General features: G+C 39.8%; 1 protein-coding gene across 50 annotated transcripts in view; it reads left to right on the plus strand.

Moving 5' to 3' along the window:
- The window catches only part of PUM2 (pumilio RNA binding family member 2), a 94,946-nt gene that overhangs the window by 7,713 nt on the left and 68,546 nt on the right, over positions 1 to 18,687 (plus strand). For 44 of the 50 annotated variants that reach the window (XM_070069412.2, XM_070069416.2, XM_070069418.2 and 41 more), the window contains exon 2: positions 17,678 to 17,746. In XM_070069412.2, the coding sequence (XP_069925513.1) occupies positions 17,696 to 17,746 (51 nt within the window). In that variant the 5' untranslated portion in view covers positions 17,678 to 17,695. Of the gene's footprint in view, positions 1 to 11,286; positions 11,392 to 17,677; positions 17,747 to 18,687 lie in introns of all 50 variants that reach the window. The other 6 variants (XM_070069427.2, XM_070069415.2, XM_089327792.1 and 3 more) reach the window with 1 other exon arrangement.

The following is an 18,687-nucleotide window of genomic DNA, read 5'->3' on the forward strand; positions in this document are numbered from 1 at the left end:
TGCATCTCTTATTAATATTGAAAACTGAGTAAATGCTATGGGAATTGAGAAAACTTGGGATAGGTTTTATGGAGAAAGCATCTGAGCAAAACTTGGAGATTTGTGGGATTTGCACATGAATAGATAGTAAAGAGCTGTATAGGCGGCTGGAATAGTGTAAGCAGGAGGAAGAAGGTAGAGGTTCATCGTTAACTTATGAGTTGAGTGGTTTATGCTTCCTTGGTATGGGGGAAAACATTGGACTTGTGGAGTCTCGATAGTATTGATTTCCTCTGCCATTTTAGTAGCTTTGCCTTATCAGAGTAGGGGAATTAACTGCATTTTCCTTATTTGTGTTGGACAAATACAATACTTTTTGGATTGCAGTGAGAATTAGATAGAATGTACCTCTGACATAAAGTTGAATGCTCAGTAAATTCTGTTGTTTTCTTTGGGTCAAGGTTGTCTGATTAAATTAGTTCAGAGTTTGGAAATGAATTTTCAGGAACATTTATTTTATAGTCAAAAGGACAATTGAACTAATAAGTGAAATTAAGTTCATACAGTAACTTGAACCTTAAGTCGCAACTTTGGGGGAAGTAGCCACCTTTATAACATACAGTTAATAGATGTTTAAAAAATATCCAAATTGAGTCTCCTTTAATGTCTAGCATAAATACCACCTGCTTCATGTTTGTCTTTGTTATATGTATTTTGCTAAACTTCACAATGAACATTTTCAAATACAAGTGGAACAGTACAGTGAATCCATAGATACGTGTCACTCATGTCAGCATTATGTGAAATCTTGTTTATACTTCTATTTTCCTTTTTAAAAACATTTTAAAAGCAAATCTCAGACTACTTATCATTTCTTTTTTTATGGATTTGTTTGTTTATTTGAAAGGCAGAGTTAGAGAGAGAGCCTCCATCCACTGGTTCACTCCCCAGATGGCCTCAGCGGCTAGGACTGTGCTAGATTGAAGCCAGGAGCTGATAGTAGCATCATCCAGGTGTCCCACGTTGGGGACAGGGGTCCAAGCACCTGAGCCATCTTCTTTCCCATGTGCATTAGCAGTGAGCTGGATAGAAAGTGGAGCAGCTGGGACTCAAACCCACACCCTTATGGGGTGTTGGCATTGCAGGTGGCGGTATTACCCCCATTGCCATAACACTGACCCCTACTTGTCGTTTCAAGCATAAATTGTTTTATATTGAGGACTTGTAAAAATAACGGTTCTCTTGCTAGTATCACAACTAACAATTCCTTAATGTTACAAACTATCCAATTTTAGTTTGCATTTCCCTGAGTTTTCTCATAAAAGTCTTTCAAACTTGGTTTTTTAGAATCAGGATTTAAACAGGTTTTATACAATTCATTTGACTTTAAGCTTTGGTTTTCTTTCTCTTCCCCGCTAGTAAAATTTAATTTTTATAAATACATTAGTGAGACATTGTTTTTTTTTTATTTCCTTTTTTTGCATTCTAGATTTTGGTGGTGGTTGATCTATTAACTTTTTCTTATGTGTCTCTCAGTTTTCTAGTAAACCAATATTTAGATCTAGATCTAGGATGAGATTGAAGTTTAGTTTTTTGAGGGTCTTTTTGTGACATGATTTCTTCATGGGTAGTGGTACTGTTTCATACTCTCACATCATAAGGCATGTAATATCTTGTTCTACCTGTATAATGTCACATTATATATTATACCGACAATAGCAATTTAGAAATACTGCTTTTTTTGGGATACTCATCCTATTTTTGACATTTCACAGGTATCTGATATAATTAAAACAATTTTTCTGATATCTAGCAATGTTCTAAAGCCTGTCATACTCATTTTCATCTAAATTATTTGACTTGATCTCTCAAATGACACCTAAAGCATTGACTGAGGTTGTGTTAATGTGTAGAGCTTATCTAAGTAGTAGTTTTGTTTCCCAAAATAAAGTGAGAGAATGAATGCCTTGTAGTATGAGAGACTTGTGTTTAAATACATGGTGATTCTCTTTTATGAGAGAATTTTAAGTGATAAAAATATAGCCTTATGTTTGCATATTTATAAGTATATATCCTGTTTACCTCAGTACTAGAAAAAAAATTTTTAAGCATTTATTTTATTTGAAAGGTAGAAAGGGAGAGATCTTCAATATGCTGGTTTACTCCCTAAATGGCTGCAACAGCCAGGTTATGCTAAGCTGAAACCAGGAGCCTGAAATTCCATCAGGGTCTTCCAGGTGGGGAGCAGGGGCCCAGGTATTTGAGCCATCTTCTGCTTTCCCAGATACATTAGCAGGGAGCTGGTTGCAAAGTGGAGCAGCTGGGATTTGAACTGGTGCTCAAATCACAGGCAGTAGTTTAACTCACTGAGCCACAAAGCCAGCCCCAAGCTAGAGAATTCTTACACAGAAATATTTGGTACATTCATGTTTAATATCTATTCCGGTTTCTGGGAGAGTGTATCTTGATAAAACTTGCTTTTGATGTCCAATTTCATTCAAAACATAGAACTTGACTTTTCTTTAGTCTAAAGATGAGCATGTGTGTGTGGACAAACAAGTAGAAAATAGGGAGGAAAATTGTGTGGCTCTTGGTTCACCCACTAGCTAAGTGACTTGTCCAGTATTGTTAGAAAAATATGTGATTTAATTTATGCCCTGGAAAATTGATGATGATTAGTACCAACTGAATGTTAAATCATGGAAGGCTACTTTGAAAGTATTTTAAATAGCTAAGACTGGATTTAGATTTACCTTTGTTATATGAATAAGAAAAGGCATTGCTAAATTAATTTTGTTGGCATATATGCTAACAAGGGGTTGAATGTGCAGAAGAGAAGTGTTCTTGAGGATGTTAGTGGCCAATAGCACTTGTTTTTTTTAATGCAAAATTCCTGTTCCTCATCAAATTTTCTTTTTTTTTTTTTTAAGAAACTTTTATTTAATGAATATAATTTCCAAAGAACAGCTTATGGATTACAATGGCTCTCCCCCCACCCCCTCCAATAGCACTTGTTTAATTATTATGTTTATTAAAGACTGGGGATGACTCTCAAGAATGTTGTAAGCCCCCATCACTGTCTTTAAATTGCTTTAAGATTTATGTGAATCAGTAAGCTTTTTATGGTTTTTGTAGTTGATATAAAAGATGGCTCACAACCTTCAGGTGTAGAGGACCAATTTGGAGAAATAGTGCCATGCAACTAGTCATTTTGTGTTAGTGTCTTAAGCGCTACAAAAAGTCTGAGAACCTTATTAATTGTCTTTTAAAATTATGCATCTGTGTGTTTGAAAGCATTTATAGTCATTACCTAGATATCAGTGATTTCATGAACTGAAATCCATAAAATACATTTTTTCTATATTCAGCATTAGATGGCTAATGCACAGTCCCTAGTCTCTTTGATCCCACAGCTTAATTTTTACTCTAGGCTTAAAATATAACCAGTTAGGAGATCATGAAATTGTGAGTAGTGTCATGTTGTGTTAGACGGCTTTAATACATACCACTTATTGTGGTTCTAAATGCTCTTTATGGCCTCTTATTTTATATGGTATCTAAATGGTGAGGAAATGTCTTCAGATGTCTGAGAAAAATTATGACTTTTAGTGGTATAAATGTATTGATGCATATTCTTTATTTTTTAAGATTTATTTTATTTACTTGAAAGAGTGATGAAGGGAGAGAAATCTTCCATGTACTGGTTCATTCTCTAAATGGCCTTAGTGGTGGCCAGGCTGAAGCCAAGACCCTGAAACTCTTTAAGTCTCCCATGGTGGGTGGCAGGGGCCTAAGCACTTGGGGCATCCTCCACTGCCTTCCCAGATGCGTTCACAGCAGGCTAGAATGGTAACTGAGCAGCTAGGATCCAAACTAGTACTCATATGGGATGCCTGCGTTCCAGGTGGTGGCCTAATTTGCTGTACCACAACGCTGGGCCATGTTCTTTGTTGTTTACACATATTAGTGAACTTTTTGGGTTATGTATTAGTAAATATGGACATTATCACAGAACTAATGAAGTTGTTGTTTGAAATGCTTTACCTGTATTCTAATTTAATTAATAGTGATCTGGGGGCCAGGGCTGTGACGCTGTGATGCAGCGGGTTAACACCCTGGCCTGAAGCGCCTGCGTCCCATGTGGGTACCAGGTCAGGACCCAGCTGCTCCTCTTTTGATTCAGCTCTCTGCTGTGGCCTGGGAAAGCAATGGAAGATGGCCCAGGTCCTTGGCTCCTGGCTTTGGATCAGTGCAGCTCAGGCCGTTGCGGCCAACTAGGGAGTGAACCATTGGATGGAGGACCTCTCTCTCTCTCTCTCTCTCTCTCTCTCCTCTATCTGTGTAACTCTGACTTTCAAATAAAATAAATCTTAAAAAAAAAAGAAAGTGATCTGCCTATAGAAAAGTTATCTAATATTGATACATTTAGAATGAGTAAGATAAGTTACTATTTCTTTTCTTTTCCTAGGAAATAGTCATAACCTTAAGAACTTTTTTGTTCTAATTTATCTCAAGATTACAGTGATCATAGTCATAGGAAAATTTCTATGATGTATTTTCTATATTAGAAAATTCAAACAGGATTGTAAAGTTTCAAGCCTTAATAATTCAGGGAAAAAAAGTTGAAGACAGAATCAACAGCCTGAGTAATACAGTACATTGTAACTCTTGAATACATTTTCTTCAAATAAGTAGTCAATTCAATATTATGTAACTGGTTTCTAGATAGATTGTATTGCTTATTGGAAGATTGCTTCTACCTAAGATATAACCATTCAGGGTGACGTCATTAAATTCATGTCCAAGATCTGACTTTTCATTTGCCATTTGATTGCATTTGTAGCTTCTTTAAAAACAGCAGATTCATATTTTGGAGTCCTATTTGATAATATGTGTGTGCCTGTCTTCAGCTTTATTATTGTCAATAAGGAGGTTACTGCAGGAGAGTTGAAGGCTTATTTATTTTATTCATATCCTGTTGCCTTGCATATTTTCTCCATTCTTTTCCTTGTGATTGAAGTAAATAGTAGCACCCTAAATTTAAAAACTGAGCTTATCAGGGTTGGCACTGTGGCTCACTTGGTTGATCCTCTGCCTGCAGTGCTGGCATCCCATATGGGCGCCGGGTTCTAGTCCCGGTTGCTCCTCTTCCAGTCCAGCTCTCTGCTGTGGCCTGGGAGGGCAGTGGAGGATGGCCCAAGTGCTTGGGCCCTGCACCCGCATGGGAGACCAGGAAGAAGCACCTGGCTCTCTCTCTAACTCTTTCTGTCAAATAAATTAAAAAAAAAAAAAAAAAAAAAAAAAAAAAAACTGAGCTTATGGCCTTAGGAAGGGTGCTGGGGGTTGGTAAAATCTTCTCTGTGACCTACTCTGGCCTTTGAAAGACAATAAAGTCATACCTCCCTTTAGTTGTGATCTGAGATCTCCATTCAGTGTAAGAAAAAAATGTGGATGGAGATAGCATAAATGAAAAAGTTGAAAGCATAGCTTAGCTGCTCAACTTTTGGTTTGTTCATATTTGAGAATGGATTGCATTTGATTTTGTGGAGCAGTAAAAAGAGCAAATGCACTAGAGCAAAGGTTAGCAAACTATGGCATGTGGATCAGTTAACTGTTTTGCATGGTTGACTCACCAGGTATGGTTTTTACATTGTTCAGTTACTGGGAAAAAACATTAGTGATGTGGAAATACATGAAATTGAAGTTTTACTTACTGTTCATAGTGATTTTTGTTGGACAACATCATGCTCATTCGTTTTGATGTTGTCTGTAGCTGCTTTCCAGCTGCAGAGGCATAGTTGGTTAGTACAGCAGACCATATAGCTGCAGAGCCTGAAATGTTTACTGTCTGTCCCTTTACAGAGAAAGTTTTTTGATCTTTGCACTAGGGCCATGGATCGCCATAATGTTAAGGATGAATCCCATAACTAAGAGCCCTCTCAAGATTGTCCAGAGGTTCTTTAACTCATTTGACCTTACCTATTGGGGCCACAGATGAAAACCTGGAAGTAAGAAAAAAGAGTGTCAATATGGCTACAGTACTTTATTTCTTTTTTCTCCAGAGATTTATTTATTTACTTGAAAGGGAGAGTAGAGGAGAGGGGAGGGAGGTGAGGGGAGAGATCATCCAACTGCTGGTTCACTCCCCAAATGTCTTCAATGGCTGGGGCTGGTCTAAGTGGAAACTAGGAGCCAGGCACTTCCTCTAGATCTCCCACTGGGTGCTGGAGCCCAAGTACCTGGGGCCATCTTCTTTTTCTTTCCCAGGTGCATTAACAGGGAGCTGGATTGGAAGCGGAACAGCTGGGACTCAAACTGGCATTTATATGGGATGTTGGCATTGCAGACAGTGGCTTGACCTGCTGTGCCACAATGCTGGCTCACCAGTACTTTATTCTTAAGAAAAATCCTGAGGTCTGTTTCCTTTTTTTTTTTTTTTAATAACTACAGTTCTCCCTCCCCTTGTAAATTTACTAATTGGTCATATAGAAAGGTAACAAAATACAGAAAAATAGATTTTAAGAATTGGTTGTATCCTGACCACTGGATTTTGGTTAATTTCCTTTCAGTCTTAACATTGCTTATATAAACGTTTTTAAAATTATGTTGCCAAATTTTTTTAGTAGCTGCACAATTCTGTGTTTTATATAAAGGAATTATATCATTTATAGGTAGAATTGGGCAGTTTCCCTTTTCAGGTTAAATAGATCTTACAGTGACTTCTATCCATTCAGTTTAGAAGTCAGGCTGTTCCATCAGAGATAACCTCCCATGTGTGTTTACATATAACTGCCATCTGTGATTGCTTCATAGTGAGTTGTGGGTTCTGCATCAAACCCTAGCATGCTTTTGCACTCTAGAATTTAAAACCAAAGGTATTGCTCCTGAGTTAAATACTCTCAGAATCCATTTTAGTGAAGGCTCCTTGGGAATCTCTGATACCTTCCACAAAACATTGCTTCACACTGTAAGCTCTGGTTTTAGTAGTTTTTTTTGGTTTTATCCTTCTCTCACATTGACTCCCTTCTTGGTAACCCCAGGTCTTAGAGATACTTTCTGTTGTCCCTGAGTAACTTCTCCCTTGAACAACAACTTCGAAGCAAGTGACTGCAGGTCAGACTCATGAAATCTGACCTCATATAAAGGTCCAACCCAGCAGTCTTAATTTCACTTTAGCTATTATAGATAGTAATACCCAAGGATTGGTGAATTTCAGTTTCTTCCTAATGGTTTGCATTTCCTTATGTTTCTAATGAACCAACTCTCTAAAAGTTTTATCCACTCTAAATTCCATGTTACTTTTTACTTTAGTAATCGGGCACAGAACATCTGCCGTTGATACCATGGGTGGTAAGATGGCCACTCAGAAATCAGAAGTTCTTCATCTTTACGCTTTCATGCTTTTTTTACCTGCTGTGCTGACAAGACCCACTTCTGACACCAAATGTAAGACTATAGGAAGAACAAACAAAATTAGTTTCTCCTGCTATATTCACAATACAGAACACGTCTGTGACCACAGATGTTTATGAGGTATTACCCTACACTCTGAAGAGTCAGGATTTTCTAGCAGATTCTCCATCTGATACCAGCTCTCTATGTTCTCTCTCAGTTTGAATTCTGTCTTCAAAGAAATAGCATCAGATCCTGCAGATTGAGGACTCAGTCCCTTGAGACTGCCCCCTACTTCAGATGCTAGTTTTAAGTAGCAGATTGTCACCTGTGCTTCTGCCCAAGTATAAATCAGAGGTTTCCAAATAACCTCCTATTTCAGTTTTATTAATTTGCTAGAACAGCTCACAGAACTGAGGGAAACAGGAGTACTTAGGCTTACCTGTCTATTCTAAAGGATATTACAAAGGATACAAGAGGAACAACAATGGAAATAGGATGAAGTATGGAGAGGGGACCTGGAAGCTCCCAGAACTCCATCCATTCAGCTTTTTGTGGAAACTTCATTGAGTATTTACTGAATCATTGGCAGTTGGTGATTGACTCAACCTTCAACTCCTCTCCCTAGAGGTGGGGATGGGAAAGACTAAAAGTCTCAGTCTATTTTTCATGATTGAATCCCCTGGTAACCAGCACCTACCTTTTTTCTTTTTCCTTCCCTCCCCTCCCCCCACTTTTGTTTCCTAAGGTTTATCTATAAGGCAGAATTAGAGGCTTTTATCTGCTGGTTCAATCCCCAAATGTCTGCAACAGCCAGGGCTGGGCCAGACCTTGGCCGGGAGCTTTTTCCAGGTCTCCCATTTGGCTGCAGGGGCCCAAGCACTTGGGCCATCATCACTGCTTTCCCACGCGCGTTAACAGGGAGCTGGATTGGAAGTGGAGCAGCCAAGACATGGGACATGAACTGGTACCCATATGGCATGCTGGCAGTGAGCTTAACTCACTGTGCTGGCTGCTGCCTGCAGTGCCGGCATCCCATATGGGTGCTGGTTTGAGTCCCAGCTGCTCCACTTCTGATCCAGCTCTCTGCTATGGCCTGGGAAAGCAGTGGAAGATGACATAAGGCCTTGGGCCCCTGCACCCACGTGGGAGACCCGTAAGAAGCTCTTGGCTTTGGATCGGGCACCTCTGTCCATTGCGGCCAATTGGGGAGTGAAACAGCAGATGGAAGAACTCGCTCTCTCTGCCTCAGCTTCTCTTTGACTCTGCCTTTCAAATAAATCTTTTTTTTTTTAAAGGTAAATCACATGACATTAAGTACAGTATATAATGCTTGATAATAAAGTTACTTTTATGTATTTGTTGTGTTTTTATTGTTTTGGAGTGTCCTCCTTTCACTTACTTAAAAAAAGAGTTTAAAACAGCTTCAAAAAAAAAAGAAAAAAAAAAAACAGCTTCAGGCAGATCCCTCAAGAAGTATATAGAATAAAGTGTTGTTATATTATTTCCCCTGAAATCTTAGTGGGACAAAGGAGGTGGAAGATTATGATACTGAAGATCCTGACCCCATATAAGTCCAGGCTAATGTGTGTGCAGCTGTATAGATTTTAACAAAAAAATTTTAAGAGTAAAAATAAATTTAAAAAAAAAAGAATAAACCTGGTCGGCGCCGCGGCTCACTAGGCTAATCTCTGCCTGCAGCGCCGGCACCCCGGGTTCTAGTCCCGGTTGTGGCACTGGGTCTGTCCCGGCTACTCCTCTTCCAGTCCAGCTCTCTGCTGTGGCCTGGGAAGGCAGTAGAGGATGGCCCAAGTGCTTGGGTCCTGCATCCGCATGGGAGACCAGGAGGAAGCACCTGGCTTTTGGCTTCGGATCTACGCAGCGCGCCGATCATAGCGGCCATTTGGAGGGTGAACCAACGGAAAAAGGAAGACCTTTCTCTCTCTCTCTCACTAACTCTGCCTGTCAAAAAAAAAAAAAAAAAAAATAGAATAAATCTTATAAGGAAGTGAAAATGTTTTGTTCAGCTATATAATGTAATTTTTAAGATTTATTTATTTATTTGAAAGGCAGAGTTACAAAGAGAGATAAAGAGATTTCCATGTGCTAATTCACTCCACAGGTGGCCAAAAGAGTGGGAGCCAGGAGCCAGGCATTTCATCCAGGTTTCCCTTGGGGGTTCAGGGGTCTGAGCACTTGGGCTATCTTGCACTGCTTTCCCAGGCCATAAGCAGAGAGCTGGATTGGAAGATGATTAGTGTCCATATGGGATGGCATGGCGCTGGCCCCTGTGTTTATATTTTTAAACTGTTTACTACAAAAGAGGCAAAAAGTTAAAAAATTAAAGTTTATAAAGTAAAACACAGTTATACTAGAGTTAAGGTTAATTTGTTGAAGAAAAAAATGATGTGAATAATGGCTGCCTTTACACCAGAGAGAGTAGGGTTTCTTATTTTTTAATAAACTTAATATAGCAAAAATATAGCATAAGTGCAGTGTTTATAAAGTATGGTATTATATAATCATGACCTAGGCCTTCATATTTAGCACTCACTCACCCAGTGCAATCTCTAGTCCAGTGAATTCCATTCATGATAGGTGCCTATAAGGTGAACTTTTTAAAAATATTCTGTAATTTTACTATACCTTTCTATATTTAGAGACACAAATACTTAACATTTTGTTATGATTGCCTGCAGTATTCGTTATAATAATCACTGTAGCCTGTGAGTAATAGGGACCTTAAAGCCTAACTTGTGTGGTTGACTATACCATCTGGGTGTTTCTTCTTTCAGCACTTTTAAATCTAGTCCTTTATAATTTGGAGGTAGCCATCATTCGCATAATGGCGCCCTCTTAACCCGCTAGGCCAGAAGGCTGGCCCTGTTCCCTCTCAAATAATGTGTGATTGCTCTTTGTCTGCTTTCATGATTTTCTTTTTCATTGTTTTTCAGTGTTTTTAATAATGGTGTGTATAGGTTTGAAATTTTTTTTCTTACATCTTGCCTGGGGTCCCCTGAACTTACAGGATTTAAATTTGACTCTCACTACTAAATTTGGGGGTGGAGGGATGGATTTCTAACTATTTAAATATTTTTTCCATTGTGTTCTTCCCTCCTGGAGCTCTAGTTAAATGTAAGTCAGACCTTTTGTTACCATCTTAAATGTCACTGAGGCTGTGTCATTTTTTTACGTTTTCCCCCATCTTTCCAGATTAGAGATCTGTTTTGAACTGCATTTCATTTTCACTGACACTTTTTTGTACAGTCTGCTATTAAGTACATCCAACAAAAAAAAAAAAATTAGGCATTTTTCAATGTTAGAATTTTCAAGAGTTATTTTTGCTGTTTCTTTGCTGAAGTTTGTTCATTCATTAGGAACACATTTTTCTTTTTATTTTTGAGCACCATTATGGTATTAACTTGAAGATTCTGATCTGGGTCCTTTTGGGCTTGATCTTTATTGATTTTTTCATTTAGTTTATGTTGCATTTTCCTGTTTTTTTCATAAGTTTAGCAATTATGGGTTGTATTCCAACATGATCAATAACATTGAATACTGCAGATTATACTATTTTCCTATGGAAAATGTTGGTTTTTTATTTTGTTCTGATGAGACTTGGGCTACAGATTTATGACTTCTGTGGTGGTCATTGTAAGGTGTCCGGCGCGCAACAAATCTTCCCAGGCAGGCCAGTCAATTAATTCACAGGCTTTTATTGGGGTTCCGCTCCCGAGCGAGGTTCCCTGGTCCCAACAGAGCAACAGAGCGGGGGCCGGGGAAGTCAGAGATTGGGAGAGCTCCTTTTATAGATTCAGGGCATGGGGGTTAAAGGTTGAGGTGGGTCTGATCCTCATTGGTTGACCTTTAGGCACCCACAGGGACCTTGACAAGGACTTTCTTCCCTCCTTGCAGATCCCAAAGCTACCATCCCGACCTTTTGATGATAGGAAAGGGGGCGACGATGAGTCTCTCTGGCTACTTCCTGCTGACTGGGGACATCGTCTACAGGGGCCCACTGTGGGTATCTTGGGGCTCCGCAGGGACAGGCATGTATGGTTGGAGAAGCATCTGGTTGACTGCCTGGTTGCTGAAGGCCTTGGTTCATTCTATTATCACCTGCTGTAAACACTTAAACAGACACTGTAGTATACAAGTCAGGGTGAGAATAGCAACCAATGATCCTAAGAGTGGCATTAACCAGGTAATGAGAGGATTTCATAGAGGAAAGGAAATGAGGGGGTCTCTGGACCCTTGTGAGGATGGTTTGATGGATGTGGTTTAAATCTGATCCCAGCTGAGACCAGGAGAAAGGCCACTCTTTTGCAGGTAGAGGGGTTTGTCTGTAGAGAAATTCTGAATAATCAAACATTAAATGTGGGAGAGGACCATCAGTACACACATATTGGGAGTAGAGCCATTAATGTTAGAGTAGAGGCTATGATTACAAAGGAATGAGACCCAAGTGGGCTAGATAGGGTCTAGAACAAAGGACAGAGTCATTATCAGAAGACCCAAGAATAAGTTCTCTGAGAGGCAAACAACCTGACAGAAGGGGCTTGAAAATAATCTGGTGGGCTTTAGGCCTTGTAAGTTAAGAGGCTCAGACTTTCTATCTCTTCACATAGGGTACCATCCTAAGGGAAGTGTGAACCTTCTTGGGGGAGGCACCCTGTTTGTTGACTTGCATTACCTAGCTGGTCTGGGAGGAGAGCTAGCCAGGTAAAGGCAGATGGCATCTCTAACAGGAAATTTACAGTTCTGCCTCTAATGTTGCTGACCCTACTCAGGCATCTCCTCTCAGCAGCGGTGGTCACCTTGGAAGCCGGGCTGAGTGAAGGGCTTTTCAGCTTAGAGCCAATAAGATCTGTGGCTCTGACCTGGGTGTCCTTCGACTCCAGGGCAGGTCCATTTCCAGTGATCAAACTCTTGGCTGGCAGAGCTGCCAGGGCTCTTCACAAGCTGATTTCTGCTGAAGCACAGGCTTGCCACACTGAAAGCCACTGCAGTGGACTGGCCTGTTGGGTCTCCTTGAGGGCAGATCACTGTATAGAACAGCCATTAATAGGCCTGCCACCTATCATCACATTTCTGATACCGGGCTTTCTCTTCCGCCTGGTTTTTGTTAAAGCAGACCAGAGGATGCAAGTCAAGGGGTTGCCAGTCCCAGATCACTTACTGACAATAGCAATATCAAATGAAAACTTAAAAAGCAGTTTCAATCATTAGATAACAAATATAGCAGTTTCAATACTAGCTTTTTAAACTTTTTAACTTTTTTTTTTTAATTTACCAATTGATTCGAATTACTTTCTGCTCTTAGTAACCTCAGCTAACCATACTTTCAGTTGGTACCTATAATACATTATTGGCTTCATCAGTTTACAGTGCCATCCCAGAGTACTGAATACAATAGAAGTGGCTGGAAAAAGTCCATCAGAACCTGTAAGAGGACAGCTAAGCACAGAACCAACAACGCTTTCGTTTTATGAGCAGCAAATCTGATATATAAAACTGTGGATGACAAAAGACTTCCAGTTGCCACGTTTAAAATTATAAACTCATCACTTGCTTACTTCACATAGCATTTTTGAAAGAACGTGTAGGATTTTACAGAACATTTAACTCTTTAGGTCTCTGTGGCTTTCTCATTAAGATCCAAGATTTCTTTCTTTCATAACCTTCTGTGACTTCCACACATCCTCTTCAACTTACTTGAAACATTCCATCATTTCCATTCCAGTCTAGAGTAAACTAGCCATCAGGATGAAGTCAATCTTACACTTTGTCCTTTCTTTATTCAAAATAACTCTTTCCTTTTAACCTTTCTTACCAAATGCACATTTCTATAACATTTTTAACACAAATTTAACATGCTGAGTATACAAGAGTTTACAATAAATTAGCAGTTACACCTAAATGACTTAAGATGCTGATATATCTCTACTTGAATTCAATTAAAATTAAAATTTCATTTATCTAAAACAAGTACCAATTACCCATTGCTGTTTAATTGAGTACTGATTGCCCGGAAACCTGTTAAAATAAATTGCAAAAATAAGCTCAGCAAGTTACAAAGCAATATTTTCAAAGGAACAGGTCCTTTTAAAACTTTGCCGGAGGGCAGCCAGGGAAGCAGGAGCAGTGAATCTCATTAGGATGGGGGTGGGGAGCTTGACTCTGGTGGTTGGGCCAAGTGGCTACCTGGCTTCCAGCAATGGCGGAGGGGGGAGAGGCAGGACATGGGGTGGGGCAGGGCAGAAGAATGGGCATGTGAGGGCAGGAGGTTCCTAGCTAGCTGCGGGATCCCCAGGAACTCAGGAGGGTCCAAAAAGGTGGAGGGTAGAGAGTTTGGCAGTAACACAGAAGAGGCGCCCTTAGGCGGTGGGGGCCCGATCTTGGCCAGCAAGACCTGGGCCGCGGAGCAGGCGGAGAGGAAATTAGAGAAGAGGGTAGGACGGGAGCGGAGTTCTTTAGGAGGCAGGCCAGGGGGCATATTGAGTCCCACCCTCAGGATTGGCCAGATCCCATGGTCTCCCTGGTAGCCCGGATCTACTGAAATTCGGTCAAGGCGTCCCCTGTCCCGGACTTCAGCAGACAGATTAGAGGTCAGTCCTCTACGGGGCCAAGCCAAACCAGCGGCGGGACGTCTCCAACAGCCTCTGGGAGGCTAAACTGCGGAGAGAACAGAGGCCATGTGCGCATGATTTGGAGGTCTTTGTCCGGATGGAGAGCTAGCCGGAGATCGCAGACTGGGCCAACCCAGAGGAAGGAGGGAGAGCAAGGGAGGAGTTACTTACAGTTGGTTGAGCATGGTCCGTAGTCAGCCTGGGGCACCAGACAGATTCAAGGATCGAGGGGGCCTCAAACTCAGAAAGGGGAGGCTCACAACCTCAGCTCCCCGGTTTCGGCACCATCTGTAAGGTGTCCGGCGCGCAACAAAATCTTCCCAGGCAGGCCAGTCAATTAATTCACAGGCTTTTATTGGGGTTCCGCTCCCAGGCGAGGTTCCCTGGTCCCAACAGAGCAACAGAGCGGGGGCCGGGGAAGTCATGCGTCAGAGATTGGGAGAGCTCCTTTTATAGATTCAGGGCATGGGGGTTAAAGGTTGAGGTGGGTCTGATCCTCACTGGTTGACCTTTAGGCACCTGTAAGAGGACAGCTAAGCACAGAACCAACAGCAACAGGGACCTTGACAAGGACTTTCTTCCCCGGAAGTAGGCCTCTCCATTCCCGGAAGTGTAGGCCTTCCCTCCTTGCGGATCCCAAAGCTACCAGCCAGTAACAGGCATTTTTGTTGAATTCTTTCAGCCTTAATTGGGCTACTTAGAGTCTGTCTCAAACGTGTGTAGTTTGGAGGTCATCTAAAAATATGAGCATAATTTATACTCAGAATTTGTGTCCTTTCCAGGATTTTTCTCCTAGCAGCTCTGATTGCTGCCAACTCTGCCCCTTGGTTTTTCCACTGAATAAGACTGGGTTCTCTAGGAATTTTAGAGGCCCACCTACATACTGAGGCTTGTCCTGGCAAAACAGCCATTAAAAATTAAAAACAACCCGTGCCAGTCCTTCTAAGTGTTGACTGTCCTCTAGTTGTGTTCCATTTCCTTTAAGTAGTTTTTTATTTGTCCTGAGTTTATAGCTACCAGCAGAAGGGTTTGGTCTGACAGACTCTATACCCTCTCCTTACCAAGAAACTTGAGACTTACTTAAATTCTAAATGACAATGACCATATTTGAATTCATATTTTTTTTCTGTACAGAACCTTATACCTTGAAGATGCCCAGTAGAAGCTTACTGAATTAATGACAGAATGAATTACTCACTTTGTGAAAACTGGTCATGAATCCAGACTTCCTAGCTTATTTGCTGTCCATGCATGTAGTTTGATGTAGTATCAGTTCAGATCTTTTGCCCAGTTTTGGCTTAACTGTTCTTTTGCTATTTTTTTTAAACAATTCTTTATGTATTCTGGATACAAATCATTTGCTCAGTGTGTAATTAACAAATAGTTTTCTCCTAATGTGTGGTTTTTCATTTTCTTGACAATGTTTTAGAACATGTTTTAATTTTTATGAAATCTAATGTTTTTCTTTTATTGAGTCTACTTTTGATATTGGTGTGAAAATTCATTGATAAACATAGGTTATAGAGCTTTTCTGTTTTTTCTAGAAGTTTTATAATTTTAGGGTTTACATTAATTTATTTTTAAAGATTACATTAATTTATTTATTTTTAAAGATTCTGTTGGTTCACCCCTCCAAATGGCCGCAACGGCCAGAGCTACACCGATCTGAAGCCAGGAGCCAGGTGCTTCTTCCTGGTTTCCCACACGGGTGCAGGGGCCCAAGCTCTTGGGCCATCCTCCACTGCCCTCCCGGGCCATAGCAGAGAGCTGGACTGGAAGAGGAGCAACCAGGACTAGAACCAGCACCCATATGGGATGCCGGCACCACAGGCAGAGGATTAACCTAGTGCGCCACGGCGCCAGCCCCTTTAGGGTTTACATATAAGTGAATTATCCACTTTGGATTAATTTCTGTATTAATGTGTAAGATATTTCTACAACTACCAGGTGCCAGAACTATACATTGAATCCAGTTCTGCCCCTCTTAGCCACATAAGAAGTTTGAGTTTTACCTTTGTGGGAGGATTAAAACATGGAGCCACATGATCATAGTACATTTTGGAAAGATGACTAATTATATTTTGGAGATTAGGTTGTAGGGTAGGAGTACAGGAGAACAATTGCAGTGTTGTAGGCAAGAGGTCATGGTGGTCTAAACAACCAGAGAACTGGAAAATGGATAGATTTAAATGAGTTAAGAGTTTGATTTAACAGGACTTGGCAAGTGATTGAATATTAGCTGTAAAGAAGAAAATTATTAAGGTTACAAGTAGAAAAGAAAGTAAGTTGGAGTTTCCTGTGATACATCTGGGAAGTAGGAAGACTGAGATAATTGGAAAGACGGTAACTTTGTGAATATAGGATCCACCACTATTGAGATTAGATGAGATTGCATAGGATAAAGGATAGAGAACACCTTCGTTAGAATACTAAAGAGCACTGTATTAAGGGGTGGAGAGACAAATAAGGAGTTTGTGAGAAAGCCTGAAGAAAATCAACTAGAAACATAGGAAAGCAAAAAGAGTAATTGTCATAAAAGACAAAGTAGGGAAACAGAACAGTATTACAGAAAAGGGAGAGTACTGTGAAGTGTCAGTTGCAGCGTGTTTTTTTTGTTTGTTTGTTTGTTTGTTTGTTAAGATGTATTTATGTATTTGAAAACAGAGTTACAGAGGGGCAGAGTCAGAGAGAGAGGCCTTCCATCCATTGGTTCAATCCCCAAGTGGTCGCAACAGCCAGGGGCTTTTTCCTGGCCTCCCACACAGGGTTAGGGGCCCAAGCACTTGGGCCATCTTCTGCTTTCCCAGGCTATAGCAAAGAGCTGGATTGCAAGTGCAGCCACTGAGACTCCAACCGGCATCCATATGGGATGCTGGTGGCTTTACCGGCTACACTACAGAGCTGGCACCTGCCTGGAGTTTTTAGAGGGAGGGAAATGACTAGGGGAAATGCTAAGATTTTCCCAGTTGAATTTGGAAAGTGGGAAATGTAGTAGCTTGATCGAGTTTTGGGTGGTTTTTCCCAACAGTGCTTCATATAGAAGTTTAAAGTGCTACTGGCTCAGTGTATCATTGTAAGAGACATAAAAAGCAGTTCAGAATTTTAGGAATGCAAAGACAAACACACAGTTGTTGTAGTTTGAGAATGGAAAATTATTATCTTTGAGGAAACCTCCTTTGAATGCTGTAACTTCTTTTACCAGATCTAATTTCAACTATAATTGGATTGCTATTTTATTGATTGTGTGTTTGTTGCTACATAAATATTTACAATAAAATTTATCTGTATAAAATTACTAATACTAAGAGACTGGGAAATTTTATAAAATCTTAAAGAATTAAGTAATACAAAGTGACTTTATGATAGGAAATAAAGCATAAAAAGAGAACTGTATCTTACTGCTTGTGCTTGCTTCTGTCCTTTTGCCCCAAGAACTGGTAGGAGTTTCTGTTGACATAACAACATAATCCCAGAGCTCTTGATCTCATCATGCTTTTTCATGAGTGTTGATGTGGGTTGCTATCTTATACTATATTTGGATACCTGACTTTATAGAGATCAGTTCTTGCCCATCCTAGATCATGCTAAGATGAGGATCTGTAGTAATCTAATATTAAAGGATGGTTAATGCAGCCTGTTGAAGACTTTCTATTAATTTTGATTTTGCTATTCAACAGGTTTGATTTGTGGATGAAATGAATCATGATTTTCAAGCTCTTGCGTTAGAATCTCGGGGAATGGGAGAGGTAAGTATTTACAAATTTGGAGCACTTACACCTCACTTTAATTAGCTAAACCATTGAAGTTGTTTTTGACTATAATCTTGAAAATAGTGATTATATCTTCAAAATATGTTTTTTTTAATATCTCTATAATGATACAGTTTTGTAGTTGTGGTTTTCAGTTTTTTCTTTTTTTAACTTTTAGCAGTAAGCATTTTTAGTGTGGTTATGTCTTGGTTGATTTGATTAGATATGTGGGTACTTCAAAAAGTTCGTGGAAAACAAAATTAAAAGATAAGCTTATTTTGGTGCAAAAAAATTTTGAAATCCATGCATAGTTTCTTTCATGATATACATTTTCCATGAACTTTTTGAAGACCCTTTGCATGGATTTCAAAATTTTTTTGCACCAAAAAACTTAATTCCATTTTCCACAAACTTTTTGAAGTACCCTTGTTATATCTTATTTTCTAATGATCCATAATTAGCTTTGCTCAGAAGAAGACACTTCTTTAATTCTTGTTCTGCTGTTTTATGGACATATGTTGTGTTTGCTTCAGCCACACTTGATTGTTCACTGTTCTCCCTCCCCAGAATCTCTCTTGTTCACCTACATGCAATTTGCTTAATAAACTAATAATCCTCTGCAAGACGTTACTGAAAATACTGGTCCATTGTCCCGTTGCTATCTGCAGTAGAATTAAATACTTCATCTGATTTCTAGATCTATAGCCATACTTTTATTATATCACTGGTTACATTTTGTTTTACACTTGTCTCTCCCTGTAAATTGCAAGCTTTAAATGCCTAGCATAGAAGGTATTCCACCTTTTAATAGATTTTATTATTCTTGTTAATCTGTGATTATCTTTGGGGCAGCCAGTTTAACTTCATTACATATTTTGAGACATCAGAGATACTTAATTTTCTATATACTTATTGAATATTTACAAAACTTTATGAAA

This window comes from Oryctolagus cuniculus, chromosome 2, assembly GCF_051225735.1.
Source record: "Oryctolagus cuniculus isolate XC-2025 breed Fujian yellow rabbit chromosome 2, ASM5122573v1, whole genome shotgun sequence".
Classification (NCBI taxonomy): domain Eukaryota; kingdom Metazoa; phylum Chordata; class Mammalia; order Lagomorpha; family Leporidae; genus Oryctolagus; species Oryctolagus cuniculus.